The sequence below is a fragment of the Cebus imitator genome, unplaced genomic scaffold (genome assembly GCF_001604975.1).
Source record: "Cebus imitator isolate Cc_AM_T3 unplaced genomic scaffold, Cebus_imitator-1.0 Scaffold520, whole genome shotgun sequence".
Lineage (NCBI taxonomy): Eukaryota > Metazoa > Chordata > Mammalia > Primates > Cebidae > Cebus > Cebus imitator.
Window position 1 is genome coordinate 1,374,772 of NW_016107835.1, and position 19,670 is coordinate 1,394,441.

General features: G+C 42.9%; 2 protein-coding genes and 1 pseudogene across 2 annotated transcripts in view; all 3 read right to left on the reverse strand.

Annotated features, from left to right (window-relative positions):
- Nucleotides 1-1,701, reverse strand: part of LOC108293042 (G antigen 10-like) — a 43,979-nt gene extending 42,278 nt beyond the window's left edge. Inside the window, exon 1 of the mRNA XM_037733370.1 lies at nt 1,614-1,701. The gene's annotated coding sequence lies outside the window, so the exon portion shown is untranslated. The remainder of the gene's footprint in view (nt 1-1,613) is intronic.
- LOC108293040 (G antigen 2D-like) overlaps nt 1-1,724 on the reverse strand; it is a 2,461-nt gene extending 737 nt beyond the window's left edge. Inside the window, exons 1-2 of the mRNA XM_017514212.2 lie at nt 1,614-1,724; nt 457-545 (exon numbers count right to left, since the gene is read on the reverse strand). Of these exons, the coding sequence (XP_017369701.2) occupies nt 457-537 (81 nt within the window). The 5' untranslated portion in view covers nt 538-545; nt 1,614-1,724. The remainder of the gene's footprint in view (nt 1-456; nt 546-1,613) is intronic.
- A 2,271-nt stretch (nt 1,725-3,995) lies between these two features.
- Nucleotides 3,996-19,670, reverse strand: part of LOC108293029 — a 26,568-nt pseudogene continuing 10,893 nt past the window's right edge.

Sequence of the window (19,670 nt, forward strand, 5' to 3'; positions counted from 1 at the left end):
ACACACACACACACACACAATACATAGATATTTCTGATCATAACTAAGCCTAAAGACATTTCTTCTTCACAAGACAGCAGGAAGGAGAAAAAAAGAAAAACAAAAACAAAAAACAAAAATTAGACATTTCTCCAACTCTATATGCTCAATAAGGTTACTCTACCCACAGGAAGGTTACTGTGAGAATGGTGACCCACAAGGACTTTGGAATTTATTACACGATGTGTACAATCTGTCATTAACAAGCCCACCATGAGAAAGAAGTCATGGGCAAAAGCTGAAGAACACCAGAGAGAAACAAAATCCTCCTGATTCAATGTTCCCTTCATAAGACGCCATAATCATTTTTATCAGCATGAAAGAATTTTATCAGTGACTATACACCTATGCAACGACATTATCACAAATATTAATTTCTGCTAATAGAAAATATCAAATTAACATTAAAGCACTCACCAGCATATGCCCAATCGTCGCAGGAGTTTCTACACAGCGTGTTGGATTAGGCCGATAGGTTGATCTTCCTCGCCAACTCATATTTCTCGCTGAAAATAACAAAACAAAAAAACAGCCGTGATTGGGAACATGCACTTGAGAGGACAGCTATATTCGATCACTTCCATGGCTAAATGCTAACTTGTCATTTTATTTTTGAAAACACTCTCACAGTAAGTCCCACAGTTAAGCATACGTGTGTACCTTTCCTGAGTGCCTGCAAAGCCACTTATGCTGGCCATGCTAGCAGAACAATCATCTTAAGGCATGTGGCAAAAGGCAGCAGACATGTTTTTCTAAATTTCTTTTGGATGCGCGGTCTGGCTCTGTTGCTCAGGCTGGAGTGCAGCAGCGCCATCACAGATCGCTGAAGCCTTGACCTCCCTGCTTAAGGGAACCGCCCTCCTCAGATGAGGTTTAGTTTCACAAGTGAACTCCACATGAAAACACTAGTGAATCACAATTCCCGTGACTACTGCTTGTGACACACTCCCACTTACTAGAGCCGGTCACCCCCCTCAAATCAAGTTTGCTTGGACGGCACAGCCTCGCCCAGTCCTTCCCATTGTTTCCGGACCCTCCATGGTGGAGGTGAGACCTGGCGTGGCTTCTCACTCGGGCGCTCTGCTCCCTACAATGCTAGGGGGCGTGAAGCAGCCCGCAGCCTTCCCAGATGCCAGGCCCGTTCTTCACTTTCCACCTTGCCCCCATCCCCTCGCCCCCACCCACGGGGCCCCATTCAGGACTCAGGAATCTGCCCTGTATGGGGGATTCCGGCACCTCAGGACTTACATTCCTCCAACATCACCCCAAGCACTCACCCCAGCTTCACCTGAGCCCCAGACCACCTCCCTTCTGCGGCCCACCTTCCTCCCTGTCCTGGCCCCTTCACGACCACGAAGCTGATGGTGGCCTCGCAGCCTGTAAAGACGAGGATGACCTCGAGGCCCTGCTCTTTCGAGGTAAGGAGGCCCTTGTCTCTCAAGGGTCACGAGGCCCTTCTCTCTCAGAGACCACAGACCACGCAGCAGGACCCGCCGGACCCCCCACGAAGCTCACTGCCTCCTCCTCACCCTCACTCACACTTCAGCGCCTGGGGGGACTGCTTTCGAGCCTACCAGATGAGTGTCCGTAGAGGAAAACGAATCCGGATGGCAGGAACGCGACACCACAACCTCACAGCTCCCTGGCGTTCTTCACGCGAGCAACGCGCTAACCGGAAGACGGCCAGTGAACATGCGCACTGAGACGGGAGCCCAAGGAGCATGCGCAGCTGTGGGTGGGACAGGGAGGGCTGCCGTTACAAGCCCCACACCCCAAACTCTCAATTCCCATTCCCGCTGAGGATAATGGAATCCGACCTCCCTCTGCTGTTCCCTACGCCTCGGGGACTCAAATACCTCAAATAGTGCTCCCCTCAAAACTCACTCCATCTTCAACTGAACCCCCCTCCCATCCAGGGCCCTCCCTTGCTCTGGCCTCACCATGGGGACAAGGACTATGGTGACTGCCTGGAAAGACAGGTAGACCACCTGCTAAAACAGAAATAACGACCTACCCCAAAAAGAAATTATTCAACATGAACAAGTCACAGAAAGAGACTGAAAGAAAAATGAATACAACCTCAAGGACCTGTAGGAAAATACTCAAACATCTATCATTTGTAGCATCAGAATGGCAGAAGGAGAAGTGACAGTACCCGTGAAACAGGAGCTAAGGACAGCCAGAGTGACACCATTTGAAAATCAACTCCATCTTGAAACTAGCAAGACACATTCCTTACCAGTCACAACCCATGGCCCTAACATGTTTGTAGTTGAGAAAACAGACTGAAGGTACCTACAAGGACATGCTCCCACAGCAGCGGAAAGTGCAGGGGTCCCAACACCCATAGCAATGTATGCTTTCAAAATAATTATGCTTTCACATATTTACACACTGGAACGTCAAGGATAGTTTCCTTTTAATCAGTAGAATGATGAATCTCATCATGCTGTCAGCCCACACGCACAAAGGTACAAATAAGGTTGGTCTGTTTTTTTGGTTTTCTTTTTTAGATGCAGTCACACTCTGTCACCCAAGCTGTAGTGCAGTGGTGCGATCTCAGCTAACTCCCACTTCCGCCTCCCAGGTTCAAGCGATTCTTCAGCCTCAGGCTCTCGAGTAGGTGAGACTACATGCCCGTGCCACCACACCCACCAAATTTTTGTACTTTTCGTAGAGAAGGGGTTTCACCATCTTGGCCAGGTGGTCTTGAACTCCAGACCTCGTCATCCACCCACTTCGACCTCTCAAAGTCCTGGGATTACAAGGTGAGCCACTGCGTCCAGTCTAAGGTTCGTCTTTACGTGAATAAAACCCCGAGATAAGAAAAATCTTGCCAGGCCAAGGCTCAGGCCTGTAATCCTACTATTTTGGAAGGCTGAGCTGGGCAGCTCACCTGAGCTCAGGAGTTCGAGACCAGCCTAAGCAACGTGACAAAATCTCATCACTATCAACAAACAAAAAAGAAAAAGAAGCTGGGCGCGGTGGCATGTACCTATAGTCACAGCTACTCAGGAGCCTGAGGTGCGATTACTGCTTGAGCCCGGAAGGTCAAGGCTGCAGTGAGCTCGGATAACACCACTGCACTCCAGCCTGGGTGACACAGTGAGATCCTGTCTCATTTTTTAAAAATAGGAAATAAAAAAGTACCAATGTATCAACCTAATGCACTACAGTAACAGATTAATGGGAAAAAATGCTGTGATAGTCGAAACAGATGCACTGTTTGATGAAACTCAACATATATTCAAAATGAATACTCTCAGAAAATTAGAACAGAATGGAGTAACTTACTCTGATAAAGTCCATCTACAAAAATACTACAGTAAATATGATGGTGAAGTGTTTAAATATATCCATTTCTCATCACGGATAAGACTAGGATGTCCACTGTCACCACTGCACCAGGTGGGTCTGCCCAATGCCATGAAATCAGAGGAGGAAATAAAACTGTTCAAAATGGCAGCAACAGACCCAGTGCGGTGCCCCATGCCTGCAATCCCAGCACTGTGGGAGGCCAAAGCGGGTACATCACTTCCACTCAGGAGTTCAAAATCCGACCTGGGAAACATATCAGAACCAGTCTCTAAAAAAATACAAAAGGAAATAAGAAAAAAAAAAACACAACTACTCTTATTCAAAGATGATATGGCTCTGTATGTTGAAGACTGTAAAGGATCTAGAAGTAAACTTTTAGAATTCATAGGCATATTTAACAGGTTGCTGGACAGAAAACTCCACATGTAAGTATTACGTCTCTACACACCAGCACAAACAGTTAGAATATAAAATTCCAAAGAATGATAAGATATGTGACAGCATCAAATACCTAGAAATAAAGGTTACACAAGATGTGCAAGACTTCATTGCAAAGGGCTGTATGGCTTTATTGAGAGAACATTCAGGAGCAACCTTCCAAAATGAAAGCAGCCTGCATCATTTCACTGTGTCTTCTTTCAAAGACGTGATTGCTTTTCAGCTGTAACAGAAACACAACAGTTGGGAACATGACTTAGCAACCCATTATTTAGGTGACCCTAAAGGCATACATAGCACATTACACTTTGGGTTTTCTAAAATGGACTACAAACAGAACCCTAAGGGTGATCCTGTGTCTTACATCCAATTAAACCTCTGTACACACTTTGAGGGTAGACCTGCAGAACATAAGGGTAATTTCCTCCCTAAACATCAAGAGCTTCCTTTAAATTCAGAAGCACTTATAATTAACGGTCAGCAATCTGGAAAACACATATGTAAACCATACTTCTGATGATTACTCAGGAAGTATTAAAGTCACGGTATTTGAACTTCAGATTTTATCAACTCATGTCTCTGAAGTTGACACTTACATATAACATTTGATACGGGTAGAGGTGATTACATCATCTATGTGTCTACAGTCTTATCAGAAATAGTGGTTCATGAAGACTGACAGTGGGGCAGGGAGGATGCTTAACATTGGCATCTTACTCACGCCGATGCTGAGCATCACTGATCAACATGCCACAGATGATAGAAACTAAACAGTCTCAAGCCATTTGATAACTCAGTGACACAAGGTTTCTTTGGGAAAAGATTTAAAAACTAATTATTCATTAAGAGCCAGACAATCCCAGGCTGAGCAACATAGTGAGACCTTATCTCTATAGTAAATTTAAAAAAAAATTAGGCACAGTGGCTTGTGCATGTAGTTCCAGCCACTCAAGAAGCTGAGATGGGAGGATCGCTTGAGTGTGGAAGGCAGAGATTACAGTTAGCTGAAATCCCACCACTGCACTCCAGCCTGGGTGACAGAATGAGACTCTGGCTCAAACAAACAGAAGAAGCCAGAGAATTCAGAATTTGACAGTATCTAACCATACGCATTCAGGTCTCCACGCAGAAAAACAAACATGAAGCAGAGTGCCCACTCACTTTCTTAGCGGCAATGAAATCTGAACTCACAGGTTTTCAGATGGCACAGGCCAGGGTTTCACGATATATGATAAACAAATCATACAAACAGAAGATCTTTGTATCCTATGCATTCTATCCATCAGGATCACGGTATGAAAGAGCCAGAATCAAAAATGATTTTAATATATCTGACTTAAACTCGCTGTTTTTACAGTAACCAAAGATAGGTTGAGAAGTTAGATCCGCTGAGAATCTCACAAATGCTGTTAAGAGAGCTGGTACTGGAACCTGCATCAAGGGCTTCAGAATATTTCACACCAACTGATGCATGTTACAAATGTCTTATGTATTTGTTACAAACACACCTTTACAAAAGCATCTCAAAATTGTGAGCCATTGGTTTAAGGATTTATGCTCAAAAGTTTTCATTCAAGATGACTTTGACTCAGTGTGTTTCTGTATCTGACAGTCTATAGGTTGGGCGCTGAACTACGTTGCAAATAACTATCATGTTAGAAGACCTCTATTATTAAGGAGGCAGTACTGTTACCTCTCTGGTATTAAAAATGTAATCCTCGGTTCGGTGTGGTGGCTCACACCTGAATCCTGGCACTTTGGGAGGCCGAGGCAGGTGGATCACTTGAGGTCAGGAGTTCGGGACCAGCCTGTGCAACATGACGAAAGCCCGTCTCGACTAAAAGTACAAAAATTAGCTAGGCTGGGAGGCAAACGCCTGTAATCCCAGCTACTCGGAAGACTCAGGCAGGACAATTACTTCAACTTGGGAGGCAGAAGTTCCCGTGAGCTAAGATGGAACCACTGCACTCCACCTGGGCAACAGAGCGAGACTCCATCTCAAAAACAGTAAGAATAAGAATATCATACTGTGGAAACAGACACCCTACAATTTGCATGCCTCATAAATTGCCTACCTGCTTCTGGTGGTTTCACCTGCTCTGGATTTGGCAGGCGCATCTCCTGGACATCAGGACCATCTCCACGCTCACACCCAGTCTTCGGGTGAACCTGTTCCTGGCTATCAGCTTCAGGCTCCGGCCCTTAAAAATTAAAACAAAATTATCAATTCAAGCAGTAAAACATGAAATATGAATAAGGAAATCATATTCATGCTCTCCATGTTATTAAATAAAGGCTTTAGCTAGTGTCATAATAAATGTGTTCATAACAATCCCAGGAATGTTATTTCAGGAGTCTGTTGGCAGAAAACAGGAAAACAGGGTTTTCCAAATATTATCCCCTTCCTTCCCGAAGACTGCCCTCACACAACTTTGTTGCCTTTTTTGCACTTCTCTGTTATTGGACTTCTCAGTGTCCTTATCGTATGAAATGACTCAAGGCAGAAATCCTGTCTCTTATAGCACTTACACTCCTTATATGGCCTGAATGGCCACGAATAAACACTAAGTGAAAAATCTTTAAAACATACACGAAAAAGCCGAAACTGCTGAACATTCTACAAATCAACTCATCTATCTGCTTTAAGAATGTCCATATCTAGAGGACATCCTCTATTTAAAAAAAAAAAAAAAAAAAGTCCATATGATGAATGACAAAGAAAATTTAAGGAACCATTCCAGAGTAAAGGAAACTAAAACCACATAACAAGTATATGCAATACGTGATCCTCAACTGTACCCTACATTAGAAAAAGAAATTCTATAAATGAAATTATCTGGGCCAGGCGCAGTGGCTCAAGCCTGTAATCCCAGCATTTGGGGATGCCAAGGTAGTAGATCAGATGAGGTCAAAAGTTCAAGACCACCCTGGCCAACATGGTAAAACTCCATCTCTATTAAAATTACAAAAAAAAAAAATGGAGAAACATTAATCAGGCCCAGTGGCTGACAACTGTTGTCCCAGCTACTCAGGAGGCCGAGGCATGAGAATCCCTTGAACCTGGGACATGTATGTTGCAGTGAGGTGAGATGGCACTACTGCACTCCAGGCTGGGTAACACAGAAGAGAGAAAGAGAGATTGAGAGAGAGAGAGAGGAAGGAAGGAAGGGCAGGAGGGAAGGAGGGAGGGAGGGAGGGAGGGAGAGAAGGAACTTTTCCAAATAACTGGCAAAATTTGAGTATACACTGTATTTAAAATTAATACATTTTCTCGTTAAATTTCCTGATTTTGATCTTTGTGCAGTGATGATCCAAAGAATGACTTTTCCTTTCTTCTAATGATATACACACACTCAAGTACATAAGGAAAAGGGTCATAATAACTGAAACTTTATCTAAACAATTGACCATTAATAACAGTAAACATAATAGCCATAAGTGAGTGTGTGGGCAGCAGGGTAAGACAGGGAGGGAACAGATATAAAACCAATGGAACAACAGTTATTAACAGTTGGTGAATCTAGGTGAAAAGTATTTGAGTTAATTGTAGTATAATTGCAAATTTTCTATAAATGTTATGTCTTCAAAATATACAAATAAAAATTTAGAAGACTATATGACAACTACACTAAATTTAGGAAGGCAAGAGTTTTTATTTTTAATTGTGGTAAAAAAAATACACGTAACATAAAATTTACCATCTTAACTATTTGTAAGCGTTACAATTCAGTAAGGAGCTATGTTTATAACATTACCAGCAGCTAGGAACAAATATTGCACTTTTCCTATATCATGAAACCTCTCTCTCTCTCTCTCTCTCTCTCTCTCTCTCTCTCTCTCCATCAACCACAGGACTTGCACAATGCTTATATTCAGCCATAGAATACTAAGAGCAGTGGGCATTAGCTAAGGAATCTGAAGTCTACAAAATTGACAGGATTTGAGTTAGAATTACAATGTAAATTTCTGAGGATTCATTAGCTGAATGGATTTGAGAACTACAAAAAATCGTACAGTCATGACACCCATTACCTATTGGGGTAAACAGAAACTTAACTTTCTTCAAATTAAGTCATATTTAGGTCCAAAGGTCCTAAATGTAATATTTCATAAATGAACCCCATGTAGAACAAAGCACCAAAAATAAGATGGTTTGTGAATTACAGCAAATATGATGTCCCACATTGAGAATAAGGGAGTGGGTGGACAGCAATTAATGGGCATTGTTGTCAGTCATATTCTAGAAACCTTTAACAGTGAATCCCTAGAATAATCCATGACCTGAGTTACATAAATGTTTGGTTTCAAACTACGTTATCTAGGGGAAATTACTTCTACCTCATGTTAATCTCAGAATAATGCCTTTTTTGATTTTTCTAACCATAAAATGATTTAGTCACTTCCTAAACCCACTTAGAAAATCATACTAAACCAGCTTCCTATATGGCAGTATCCCATTCATCCAGCTTTTATGAAACTTACCATATAAAAATATCAATCTAAGGAAGCAGTGGCCAATGTTCAGTGACTCAGTTTTTAGAGTTGCTCCTGCTCCTCCGAACTGGGTCTATTCTTGGGACAGTACTAAGCAACCTTACAGTAAACCATTTGAGTTTTAAGATTCTCAGCAAAATCATTTACTTTTTATATAGCAACATAGATGGTAGGAAGACACAAACTTTGGAACAAAATACAAACTTTGCATTCACAAGTCAAGGTTTCATGGATAAAACACAATGCCCAAGCCTACATTCTCTTTCATAAAGGGGAGACATCTTATCATAGTGAGGGATTTCCCTAAGATAAGATGCAAACTACATACCTTCCTCACTTTTCCAGTCAATTTCAGGCATTCTTTCCATTGTTTTCTTTCCTCCTGTCCCTGCTATGTGGCAATGCATGAGACACACCCCCCATCCCCCCACCCCCACCCCCACCCCCGGCAACAGGCATTCTTCTTCCCTTTCCCTTCCCCTTGACCTGCAGATGCTCCCTCGTCCTATCTCTCCTGAGCAGGTGCAGGATCCTGACTTTCAGTTGCTGGTTCCCCTTCTTCAGGTTTTGGTGGTTCCACTTCTTTATCACCAAACTGCTCGGGCTAGGGAATGTGTGGGGGGTGTGTGTGTGTGAGTGTGTGTGTGTGTGCAAATTTTTAAGAAGTTTTGTTATTAATACATGATTATATTTATGTGTATATGTATACAGAATACATAAATATTTCTGATCATAACTAAGCCTAAAGACATTTCTCCAACTCTATTGTCTATGCTCAATAAGGTTACTCTACACACAGGCAGGTTACTGTGAGAAAAGTGACCCACGAGGACTTTGGAAGCTATTTTACTCTGTGTTGGAATTGATGTGTACAATCTGTCATTAACAAGGAAAGCATGAGAAAGAAGTCATGGGCAAAAGCTGAAGAACGCAAGAGAAAAACAAAATCCTCCTGAATCAATATTTTCTTCAATGAGATGTCATAATCATTTTTTATCAGCATGAAAGACTTTTATCAGTGTCTATATACCAATGCAACAACACCATCACAAATATTAATTTCTGCTAATAGAAAATATCAAACTAACATTAAAACACTCACCAGCATAGGCCCAATTACCTCAGGAGGTTCCACATAGTGTCTTGGTCTAGGCCGATAGGTTGATCTTCCTCGCCAACTCATATTTCACACTGAAACACTGAAAACAGAAAACCATGATTGGGAGCATGCACTTGAGAGGACAGCTATATTGGATCCCTTTCATGGCTAAATGTTAACTTGTCGTTTTATTTTTGAAAATACTCTCACAATAAGTCCCAGAGTTAAGCATACGTATGTACCTTTTCTGAGCGCCTGCAAAGCCACTTACGTTGGCCATGCTAGCAGAACAATCATCTTAAGGCATATGGCAAAAGGCAGAGGCCATTTTTTCCTAAATTTCTTTTGGATGCGCCGTCTGGCTCTGTTGCTCAGGTTGTAGTGCAGTGATGCAATCACAGCTCACTGCAGCCTCGACCTCCCCGCTCAAGGGATCTTCCCTCCTCAGATGAGGTTTTGGTTCACAAGTGGACTTCACATGAAAACATTAGTGAATCACAATTCTCATGACTGCTGCTTTTGACACAATCCCATTTACGAGAGCCATTCGCCCACTCAAATCTAGTTTGCTCGGAGTGCACAGCCCCGCCCAGTCCTTCCCATTGTTTCCGGCCCAGAGGTGAGACCTCGCAAGGCTTCTCACTCGGGCGGTCCCGCTCCACGCCGCTTGGGGGCGCTCATCAGCCTGCAACATTCGCAAATGCCAGCCCACCCACCCTTTTTTTTTTTTTTTTTTTTTTTTTTTTTTTTTTAGACGGAGTCTTGCTCTTGTTGCCCAGGCTGGAATGCAATGGCATGATCTCGGCTCACCACAACCTCCGCCTCCCGGGTTCAAGTGATTCTCCTGCCTCGGCCTCCCGAGTAGCTGGGATTACAGGCATCTGCCACCACGCCCGGCTAATTTTGTATTTTTAGTAGAGATGGGGTTTCTCCATGTTGGTCAGGTTGGTCTCGAACTCCCAACCTCAGGTAATCTGCCCGCCTCGGCCATCTAAAGTGCTGGGATTACAGGCATAAGCCACCGTGCCCAGCCACCCCTTCTTTACCACCTGCCTCCCCACCGTCTCCCCGCACTGCCCCGCTGGAGCCCCATTCATAACTCAGGGATCTGCTCTGTATCGGGGGTTCTGGCACCTCAGGACTTCCATCCCTCCAACATCACCCCCAGCACTCCCCTCATCTTCACCTGGCCCCTGACCGCCTCCCTCTGAAGCCCACCTTCCTCCCATTCCTGGCCCCTTCACCATCAAAAAGCCGATGGTGGCCTCACAGCCTGTGAAGAGAAGGAGGACAACCTCGTGGCCCTGCCCTTTCGGGACATTCGGAGGCCCTTTTCCCTCAGAGGTCAGGAGGCCCTTCTTCCTCAGGGGCCATGAGGCCCTTCTCCCTCAGAGACCACAGACCACGTAGCAGGACCAGTCAGACTCGCCCAAGGCTCACTACCTCCTCCTCACCCTCACTCACGCTTCAGTCCCCGGAAGAACTGGCCTGCGGGCCTACCAGATAAGTGTCACTAGAGGAAAAAGAGTCCGGATGGCAGAAACACGACCGCACACCCTCACAGCTCCCTCGCGTCCTCCACGTGTGGAAGGGGCTGACAGGAAGACGACTAGCAAACATGCGCACTGAGGTGGGAGCCCAAGGAGCATGCGCGGCTGTGGGTGGGAAGGAGAGGGCTGCAGTTCCCAACCCCACATCCCAAACCCCTGATTCCATCACCACTGAGGATAATGGAATCCGACCTACCTCTGCTGTTTCCTATGCCTCTGGGACTCAAATACCTCGAATAGTGCTCCCCTCAAAACTTACTCTGTCTTCAACTGAACCCCCCTCCTCTCCAGAGCCCCCTCTTGCCCTGGCCCAACCATGGGGACAAGGACTATGGTGACTGCCTGGAAAGACAGGTAGACCACCTGCTAAAACAGAAATGACGACCTACCCCAAAAAGAAATTATTCAACATGAACAAGTCACAGAAAGAGACTGAAAGAATACAACCTGAAAAAACTGTCGGAAAATACTCAAACATCTCTCATTTGTAGCATCAGAATCGCAGAAGGAGAAGTGATAGTACTAGGGAAACAGGAGTCAAAGACAGCCAGAGTGACACCATTTGAAAATCAACTCCATCTTGAAACTAGCAAGACACATTCCTTACCAGTCACAACCCATGGCCCTAACATGTTTGTAGTTGAGAAAACAGACTGAAGGTACCTACAAGGACATGCTCCCACAGCAGCGGAAAGTGCAGGGGTCCCAACACCAATAGCAATATATGCTTTAAAAATCATTATGCTTTCACGTACTTACACACTGGAAAGTTTTCTTTAAATCAATAGAATCATAAGTTTCATCATGCTGTTAGTCTACCCACACAAAGGTACAGATAGTCTTTACATTGATAAGACCCCGATATAAGAAAAACCTGGCCAGGCCAAGTCTCACGCCTGTAATCCTAGTATTTTTGGAGGCTGAGCTGGGCAGATCGTCTGAGCTCAGGAGTTTGAGACCAGCCTAAGCAACATGTCAAAATCTCATCAGTACCAAAAAAAGAAAAATAGAAAAATTAGCAGGGCATTTTGGCATGTGCCTATAGTCACAGCTACTCAGGAGGCTGAGGTGCAATTATCTCTTCTTGAGCCAAGAAGATCAATGCTGCAGTGAGCGCTGATAACACCACTGAACCCCTGCCTGAGTGACAGAGTGAGATCCTGTCTCCATTTTTAAAAATAGGAAATAAAAAAGTACAAATTTATCAACCTCATTCATGACATTAACAGATTAATGGGAAAAAAATGCTGTGGTAATCAAATAGATGCACTGTTTGATGAAACTCAACATATATTCAAAATGAATACTCTCAGCAAATTAGAACAGAATGGAATGACTTACTCTGATAAAGTCCAAAAACACTACAGTAAATATGATGGTGAAATGTTGAAATGTTTCCATTTCTCATCAGGGATAAGACAAGGATGTCCACTATCACCATTGTACCAAGTGGGTCTGCCCAATGCCATAAAATCAGAAAAGGAAATAAAATTCTTCAATATGGCAGCAATAGGCTCGGCATGGTGGCCCATGCCTGTAATGCCAGCAATTGTGGGAGGCCGAGGCGGGTGCATCACACGCACTCAAGAGTTCAAGAACAGACCCAGGAAACATATCAAAACCCCTCCACAAAAAATAAAAAAGGAAATAGAAAATAAAATGGCATAAACAAAATTGTTCTTATTCAAAGATGATGTGACTCTGTACTGAAGACTGAAAAGGATCTAGAAGTAAACTTTTAGAATTCATAAGCATATTTAACAGGTTGCTGGATAGAAAAATCAATATATAAGCATTATGTCTCTACATACCAGCTCAAACAGTGAGAAAATAAAATTTCAAACAATGATACACATTTCACAGCATCAAACACCTAGAAATAAAATTCACAAAAGATGTGCAAGACTTCTTTGCAGAAGGCTGTAAAACTTTATTGAGAGAACTTTAATGAACAAATTTCCAACATGAAAGCAGCCTGCATCATTTCAGCGTGTCTTCTTTTAACGCTGTGATTGCTTTTCAGCTGTAACAGAAACACAACAGTTGGGAACGTGACTTAGCAACAGATAATTTAGATGACCCTAAAGGCATACAAAGCACATTACACTTTGGGTTTTATAAAATGGACTAAAAACAGAGCCCTAACGGTGCTCCTGTGTCTTACATCCAAAGTGTACCTCTCTATACGCTTTGAGGGTAGACCTGCAGAACTTAAGGGTAATTTCCTCCCTAAACATCAAGAGCTTCCTTTAAATTCAGAAGCACATATAATTAACAGTCAGTAATTTGGAAAACACATACGTAAAACATACTTCAGTTGATCACTCAGAAAGTATTAAAGTCATGGTCTTTGAACTTCAAATCTTATCAACTCATGCCTCAAAAGCTGAAACTTACATACAACATTTGATATGGTGAGAGGTGATTATATCATCTATGTGTCTACAGTCTTATCAGAAATAGTGGTTCATGAAGACTGACAGTGGGGCAGGGAGGATGCTTAACATTGGCATCTTACTCACGCCGATGCTGAGCATCACTGATCAACATGCCACAGATGATAGAAACTAAACAGTCTCAAGCCATTTGATAATTCAGTCACTGAAGGTTTCGTTGGAGAAAGATTTAAAAAGCAATTATTCATTAAGAACTAGAAAATTGTGGGGGGCTAGGGGAGGAATACCAGCGGGTGGGGGGATTGGGGAGGGATAACATTAGGAGAAATACCTAATGTAGATGATGGGTGGATGGATGCAGCAAACTACCATGGCACGTGTATACCTATGTAACAAACCTGCACATTCTGCACATGTACCCCAGAATTTAAAGTATTAAAAAAAGAGCCAGAAAATCCCAGCCTGGGCAACATAGTGAGATCTCATCTCTACAATAAATGTACAACAGCAAAAAAAAAAAAAAAAATTAGTCAGGCAAGGTGGCTTGTGCATGTAGTTCCAGTCACTCAGGAGGCTGAGGTGGGAGGATTGCTTGAACCTGGGAGGCAGAGGTTGCAGTGAGCTGGAATCACACCACTGCACTCCAGATCAGGTGACAGAGACACTATCTCAAACAAACAAACAAACAAAAGAAGCCAAATAATTCAGAATTTGACAGGATCTAACAATAGGTATTCAAGTCTCCACACAGAAAACAAACATGAAGCCAAGTGCCCACTCACTTTCTTTGTAGCAATGAAATCTCAATTCACAGGTTTTAAGATGACACAGGTCAGGGTTTGATGATTTATGATAAACAAATCATACAGAACAGATGATCGCCGTATCCTATGCACTCTATCCAAAAGGATCAGAGTATGAAAGAACCAGAATGAAAATTGATTTTAAAATATCTGACTTAAACTCACTATTTTTTAAGAACCAAAGATAGGTTGAGAAGTTAAAGGATCTGCTCAGAATCTCACAAATGCTGTAAGAGCTGGTATTAGAACCTGAATCAAGTGCTTCAGCATATTTCACACCAACTGATGGCTGTTGTTATGTGTTATGTACTATGTATTTGTTAAAAGCAGACCTTTACAAAAGCGTCTGAAAATTATGGGCTATTGGTTTAAGGACTTATACTCAAAAGTTTTCATTCAAGATGGCTTTGACTCAGTGTGTTTCTATATCTGACAGGCTATAGGGCTGGTGCTAGGGCGTATACTACGTTTTAAATAACCTTTAGGCTAGAAGAACTCTAGTATTAAGGAGGCAGTATTGTTACCTTTATGTTATTAAAAATATAATGCTGGATCAGGCTCAGAGGCTCACGCCTGTAATCCTGGCACTTTGGGAGACCAAGGCAGGTGGATCACTTGAGGTCAGGAGTTCGGGACCAGCCTATGCAACAGGATGAAAGCCCATCTCTACTAAAAATTCGAAAATTAGCTGGATGCGGCGACGCACACCTGTAATTCCAGCTACTCGGGAGGCTCAAGCAGGAGACTCACTTGAACCCGAGAGGCGGAAGTTCCAGTGAGCTGAGATGGCACCACTGCACTCCAGCCTAAGTGACAGAGTTAGACTCCATCTCAAAAAAAAAAAAAAAAAAAAAAAAAAAAAAAAAAAAAAAGAGGAAGAAGAAGAATATGATACTGTGGAAACCAACACCCTACAACTTGCATGCCTAATAAATTGCCTACCTGCTTCTGGAGGTTTCACTTGCTCTGGATTTGGCAGGCACATCTCCTGGACATCAGGACCATCTCCACGCTTACACTCAGTCTTTGGGTGAATCTGTTCCTGGCTATCACTTCAGGCTATGGCCCTTAAAAATTAAGAAAAAATATATCAATTTAAGCAGTAAAACATGAAATATGAATAAGGATATAATATTCATGATCTTGGTGTTATTAAATAAAGGCTTTAGCTAGTGTCATAATAAATGTGTTCATTAAAATCCCAGGGACATTATTTCAGGAGTTTTAGCAGAAAACAGGGTTTTTCAAATATTACCCTCTTCCTACCCGAAGACTGCCCTCACACAACTTTGTTGCCTCCTTTGCACTTCTCTATTCTTAGACTTCAGAGTGTCCATATCATATTAAATGACTCAAGGCAGAAATCCTGTCTCTCATAGCACTTAAACTCCCAACACTTAGACTCCTATATGGCATGAGTAGCCACCAATAAACCCTGAGTGAAAAATCTTTAAAACATACACGAAAAAGCCCAAACTGCCGAACATTCTGCAAACCAACTGGTCAATCCTTTTCAAACATGTTCGTATCATGAATGACAAAGAAAAATTAAGGAACCATTCCAGATTAAAGGAAACTAAAACCACATGACAAGTACATGCAATACGTGATCCTGAACCGGACTCTGAATTAGAAAAAGAAATTCTATAAAGGAAATTATCTGTGCTGGGTGCAGTGGCTCACGCCTGTAATCCCATCATTTTGGGATGCCAAGGTGGGCAGATCAGTGAGGTCAGAAGCTCAAGACCAGCCTGGTTAACGTGGTCAAACCCCATGTCTACTAAAACTAAAAAAAAAAAGAGAAACATTAGCAAGGCGCAGTGGCCAGCAACTGTAGTCTCAGCTACTCAGGAGGCCAAAGCATGAGAATCCCTTGAACGTAGGATGCGTAGGTTGCAGTGAGCCGAGATCACACTACTGCACTCCAGCCTGGGCAACAGAGTGAGACTATGTCTCAAATAAATAAAGGAAATAAACTGTCTGAATAACTGGCAAAATTTGAGTATATACTATATTTGAAATTACTGCATTTTCTCATTGTTAAATTTCCTGATTTTGATCTTTGTGCAGTAATGATCCAAGGAATGAGGTTTTTTTTTTGCTTTGACGATATACACACACTCTAGTACATAGGGTAATGGGCCATAATATCTGAAACTTTATCTAAACAATTCACCATTAATAACAGTAAACATAATACCCATGAGTGCATGTGTGAGTGCATGGACAGCAGGGTAAGACAGGGAGGGAAGAGATATGAAACCAATCAAGCATAAGCTATTAACAATTGGTGAGTCTAGGTGAAAAGTATATGAGTTAATTGTACTATAATTGCAAATTTTCTATAAATGTTATGTCTTAAAAATATACAAATAAAACTTTAGAAGAATGTACGACAACTACACAGAATTGAGGAAGACAGGAGGGTTTTTTAATTGTGGTAAAAAATACAGATAGCATAAAATTTACCATCTTAACTATTTTTAACTGTTACAGTTCAGTAAGAAGCTAATTACCTAGTTGCTGGTAATTTGCAACATTACCAGCAACCAGGAACAAACTTTGCATGTTTGTTTTCCTATATAATGAAACCTCTATGTATTTCCTTATTTATTTATTTATTAGTGATGAGGTCTTACTATGTTTCCCAGGCTGGGCTTGAACTCCTGGGCTCAAGCAATCCTTTTACCTCAGCCTCCCAAGTAGCTTGGACTATGAGTGCACAGCATTCAGCCCAGGTTTAGACCTTTCTCTTAAATGACAATCCAGGGATAAACCACAGGACTAAGCAAACTCTATTGTCTGTGCTCAATAAGATTACTCTACCGACAGGAAAGTTACTGTGAGAAAAGTGACACACAAGGCATACACATAGTAAGACCTCATCATTACAAAAAAAATTTTTAAACCACCAAATTAATCAGGCACAGTGGCTTGTGCTGGTAGTTCCAGCTACTCAGGAGACTAAAGTGGGTGGATCACTTGAGCCTGGGAGGCAGAGGTTTCAATGAGCTGAAATCACACCACTGCCCTTCTTCCTGGGTAACAGAGTGAGGCTGTCTAAAAAAAATGTAAGGACAGCAATAGCAAGATGGGTGAATAGGAACAGCTCTGGTATGCAGCTCCCAGTGAGATCATTGCAGAAGATGGTTGATTTCTGCATTTCCAACTGAGGTACCCCGGTCATCTCACTGGGACTGGTTAGACAGTGTGCACAACCCACAGAGGGTGAGCCGAAGCAGGGCGAGGCGTCACCTCACATGGAAAGCACAAGGGATTGGGGAACTCCCTCCCCTAGCCAAGGGAAGTCGTGAGGGACTGTGCCATGAGGAATTGTACATTCCAGCTCAGATACTATGCTTTTCCCATGGTTTTCACAACCCACAGACCAGGAGATTCCTTCAGGTGCCTACGCCACCAGGGCCCTGAGTTTCAAGCACAAAACTAGGAGGCTATTTGGGCAAACATCAAGCTTCCTCCAGGAGTTTTTTTCATATCGCAGTGGCGCCTGGAACACCAGCGAGACAGAACCATTCACTCCCCTGGAAATAAGGCTGAAGCCAGGGAGCCAAGTGGTCTAGCTCAGCAGATCCCACCCCCAAGAAGCCCAACAAACTAAGATCCACTGGTTTGAAATTCTCACTGCCGCCACAGCAGTCTGAAGTCAACCTCGTATGTTTGAGCTTGGTGAGAGGAGGGGCATCCACCATTATTGAGGTTTGATTAGGCGGTTTTCCCCTCACAGTGTAAACAAAGCCACCGGGAAGTTCAAACTGGGCAGAGCCCACCACAGCACCGCAAAGCTGCTGTAGCCAGATTGCTCCTCTAGATTCCTCCTCTCTGGGCAGGGTATCTCTGAAAGAAAGGCAGAAGCCCCAGTCAGGGGCTTATAAATCAAACTCCCATCTCCCTGGGACAGAGCACCTGGGGGAAGGGGAAGCTGTGGGCACAGCTACAGCAGACTTAACCATTCCTGCCTACTGGTTCTGAAGAGACAGCAGATCTCCTAGCACAGTGCTTGAGCTCTGCTAAGGGACAGATTGCCTCCTCAGATAGGTCCCTGACCCCCATGCCTCCTGACTAGGAGACATCTCCCAGCAGAGGTTGACAGATACTTCATAGAGGAGAGCTCTGGCTGGCATCTAGCAGGTGCCCCTCTGGGAAAAATCTTCCCAGAGGAAGGAACAGGCAGCAATCTTTGCTGTTCCACAGCCTCTGCTTGTGATACCCAGGCAAACAGGGCCTGAGTTGACCTTCAGCAAACTCCAGCAGACCTGCAGCAGAGGGGACTGACTGTTAGAAGGTAAACTAACAGACAGAAAGAAATGGCATCAACATCAACGAAAAGGACATCATCTACACAAAAACCCCATCTGAAGGTCACCAACATCAAAGACCAAAGGTAAATAAATTCACAAAGATGAGGAAAAACCAGCACAAAAAGTCTGAAAATTCCAAAAAACAGAATGCCTCTTCTCCTCCAAAGGATCACAACTCCTCACCAGCAGAGGAACAAAACTGGACCAAGAATGAGTCTGACAAATTGACAGAAGTAGGCTTCAGAAGGTGCGTAATAACAAACTACTCCAAGCTAAATGAGCATGTTCTAACCCAATGCAAGGGAGCTAAGAACCTTGAAAAAAGGTTAGAGGAATTGCTAACTAGAATAACCAGTTTAGAGGAGAACAAAAATGACCTGATGGAGCTGAAAAACACAGCACAAGAACTTCCTGAAGCATACACAAGTATAAATAGCCAAATCAATCAAGTGGAAGAAAGGATATCAGAGAGTGAAGATCAACTTAATGAAATAAAGCATGAAGACAAGATTAGAGAAAAAATAATGAAAAGGAATGAACAAGACTCCAAGAAATATGGGACCATGTGAAAAGACCAAAACTACATTTGATTGGTCTACCTGAAAATGACAGGGAGAGTGGAACCAAGTTGGAAAACACTCTTCAGGATATTATCCAGGAGAACTTCCCCAACCTAGAAAGACAACCAACATTCAAATTCAGAAAATACAGAAAACACCATAAAGATACTCCTTGAGAAGAGCAACCCCAAGACACATAATTATCAGATTCACCAAGGTTGAAATGAAGGAAAAAATGTTAAGGGCAGCCAGAGAGAAAGGTCAGGTTACCCACAAAGGGAAGCTCATCAGACTAACAGTGGATCTATCTGCAGAAACCCTGCAAGCCAGAAGAGAGTGGGGGCCAACATTCAACATTCTTAAAGAATTTTTCAACCCAGAATTTCATAACCCACCAAACTAAGCTTCATAAGCGAAAGAGAAATAATATCCTTTACAGACAAGCAAATGCTGAGAGATTTTGTCACCACCAGGCCTGCCTTACAAGAGCTCCTGAAGGAAGCACTAAATATGGAAAGGAAAAAACAGTACCACCCACTGCAAAAATATGCCAAATTGTTAAGACTATTGGCACTATGAAGAAACTGCATCAACTAACAGGCAAAATAACCAGCTAGTATCATAATGATGAGATCAAATTCACACATAACAATA